Source organism: Colobus angolensis, unplaced genomic scaffold (genome assembly GCF_000951035.1).
Source record: "Colobus angolensis palliatus isolate OR3802 unplaced genomic scaffold, Cang.pa_1.0 Scaffold185, whole genome shotgun sequence".
Classification (NCBI taxonomy): Eukaryota; Metazoa; Chordata; class Mammalia; order Primates; family Cercopithecidae; genus Colobus; species Colobus angolensis.
In genome coordinates, this window is record NW_012114988.1 from 3297261 (window position 1) to 3300395 (window position 3135).

At 47.1% G+C, this 3135-nt stretch overlaps 1 protein-coding gene across 1 annotated transcript in view; it reads right to left on the reverse strand.

Moving 5' to 3' along the window:
* Positions 1-495: 495 nt before the first annotated feature.
* PDPN (podoplanin) overlaps positions 496-3135 on the reverse strand; it is a 38074-nt gene continuing 35434 nt past the window's right edge. The window contains 1 exon segment of the mRNA XM_011939929.1: positions 496-2570. Within this exon segment, the coding sequence (XP_011795319.1) occupies positions 2564-2570 (7 nt within the window). The 3' untranslated portion in view covers positions 496-2563.

The following is a 3135-nucleotide window of genomic DNA, read 5'->3' on the forward strand; positions in this document are numbered from 1 at the left end:
ATCTAGTGCCCGCACTTTGGGAGGGCGGAGGCAGGGAGATCAAGACCATCCTGGCCAATGTGGTGAAACCCCGTCTCTAGTAAAAATACAAAAATTAGGTGGGCATGGTGGATAGTCCCAGCTACTCAGGAGGCGGAGGTTGCAGTGAGCCGAGATCGCGCCACTGCACTCCAGCCTGGGCGACAGAGAGAGACTCCGTCTCAAAAAAAAAAAAAAAAGAATCAGGCAAAATCTCATTAACCCTTTGGGACCAGAGAGGGCGAAAGCCCCCAGGTGCCACGTGTCTCCCCTGCCCATGCTTCTGACCTACTTTGGCAGACCTAGCTAAAAGGTGTAGGTGTGTTTTCTTCCTGTGGAATTCTTTCCTCTGGCCATCTATAATCCACTCTCAGGCAAGGCAACAAGCAGGCGTTTACCTAAGTTGTAATCTTATCTGGAGATGTTCCCAAGTGTGGCCCAGACTTGTCTGTTTTCCAACAAAGGTCTGACTCATTGTTGTACACAATCATGTTTTATTTGAAAACATGTCTACACTGCATTGAGCACCAACACAGGTGTGACCAAGAAACCCACAGTCCTGTCCCCGCAGGCACTGGGTCCAGTGTATGACTTGGGGTGGACTGTTATTTTTCACAGTGAGGGGGGGAAGAAAAGATAGGAAAGAGAAGATGGCCATTATCCCAACTCCTGTTCAGGAATCTGAACAACGAAAGTGAAAGTTATTTAAACTCATCCAGCTCTTCTCATTCCCCTTCTCTCAAACTGCTGATGTTCAAATATGGAATCTGAGGAAGGGCACAGTGGCTCACACCTGTAATCCCAACACTTCGGGGGGCCGAGGCGGGCAGATCACGAGGTCAAGAGATCGAGACCATCCTCGCCAACACGGTGAAACCCCGAACACGGTGAAACCCCGTCTCTACTAAAAATACAAAAATGAGCCGCGTGTGGTGGCGGGCAACTGTAGTCCCAGCTACTTGGGAGGCTGAGGCAGGAGAATTGCTTTTTGATGTCCTGACACATGTACAATTGCCGGGAGGCGGCGGTTACAGACTATGTTTCAAAAAAAAAAAAAAATATCTGAGCCGGTGGGGCCAGCTGGATTTGGGAACACATAGACACACTGTTTAAAATAACATCCACACGTTATTGCAAAAAATGGGAGGAATGGGCTGTGCTTCTGACTGATAGTTTACTTTTTCCTGTTTTACGAATGCTTACAAATTTAGAGGATACCAGAATTGCACAACCGCAATCACGATACAGCATCTGCTCAGTATAAAAACTTTGTTTAGAAAAACAAAAAAAATCCAACGGATATATGGGAAGAGAAGCGCCAGGCTGGATGGTGCTGAGACACAATGACCCCCTGGGCTCCTTTATTTCGTTCTTTTCAATAGGACCCCACAGATATTTGTGGTATGTCATGAGGACTGGGGATAGCTTCTATTTTTAAACCAGGTATTTAAGTCCAGCTGCTTTTAAAATTAAGATTGTACAAAATGATTGTTGTTCCCTGTATCTTTCCTCAGAGGCAGAAAGTGAATGTTGTTATAAAACTGGCAGATTTTATTTCTCATACGAGAGGCTCACATAGGATTTCTTTCTGCACGGGGGCCAACGTGGCTCTTAGTTTCAAAAACACTTGAGCCACTAGCACCATGAAGCATCCAGCAGCTTCCTCGGCATCCAGGCTGAGATATCCATATTCCAGAACAAAGCAGCCAATCCGAAGGATATGCATCATTGGGAAGAGGGAAGGCTGTCCCCTTAGCCCTGGCTCCCCATCATCTGAGGGAAGTGGAGGGGGCAGGTGGGAGCAAGCCTGGAGTCACCAAGTCATGGCTGGAGAAGGATTTGGGTAAAGCAACTCTAGGGGCTGCCTGGTGGCCTACTCGGGAGATACAAAGTGCCTTTGAGACTATAGACTTCCTGCTTGTGATCTAAAATGGATGTCTTTGAAATGATTAATCTGGACCAGCTAAAGGCAGTTGCTCATCACGTGTTATCCAAGTTTAGATTTTCTACTTGATTATTCACACCAGATCAGGCTTTAAAAGATAGAACAAACTAGACCAGAATGTGTGGTACATTTCAGCAGATCAGCAATTGCAAAACGCTGGTGCTATTTACTGACGTGGCACTGGATCCAAGGACTCCGTGGATATAAATATTTCCAGATTCCTCTGCATTTTAACAATAACAAGAATGGTCAGACGGAGACACATGGTTACAGCATCTAACATCGATCCAACGGTCCAGTCTTAGTTACAAATCAGCTTATACAGTTTTGCTCCATTTTCTATGAATTTTGTCTTTCAAATCATCTTTTAGAGAATGTATATTCAAAAACATGTTTGAAAGGCAAATGTTTAGAGGAGCCAAGTCTGGTGAACAGTCTTTCCTTCAGTTACTTTGGCAAGCGGAGAGGTCACCGTGGATTCCGAGTGGGCTGGGCAAGTGTTCCACGGGTCATGTTCTCCCACGAGCTCAGGGACAGGGCGCAGAGTCAGAAACGGTCTTTTTTAAGCATGTTGGCAGCAGGGCGTAACCCTTCAGCTCTTTAGGGCCTGTGAGAATAGAGAAAGGTGACAGTTGTGTCTCTTAGTAGCATTGTGACTAGTAACCCCGCGAGCCCTTGTTCCTACTGTCCTTTGCTCTAAATCCTCCCAATTCTGATACCTGGTGATCTCTCGTTCCTGACATTCCTCCTCCATCCCTTCGTCCTCACACAGCAGGGTCAGACTCCCTGGCTTTTCCAAACATGCTGAGTCGACAGCTGTGTTGTCACCTGTATCCCTCAACCCTCCAGGTGTGTTATCACTTGTCCTCTCCCCTCCCCTCCATCATATATCATCCCCCCAACACATATAAGAAAAACGTTTCTGGCCAGGTACGGTGGTTCACACCTGTAATCCCAGCACTTTGGGAGGCTGAGGCGGGTGGCTCACGAGGTCAAGAGATTGAGACCACCCTGGCCAACATGGTGAAATCCTGTCTGTTACTAAAAAATACAAAAAATTAGCCGGGTGTGGCCGGGCGTGGTGACTCAAGCCTGTAATCCCAGCACTTTGGGAGGCCGAGACGGGCGGATCATGAGGTCAGGAGATCGAGACCATCCTGGCTAACACGGTG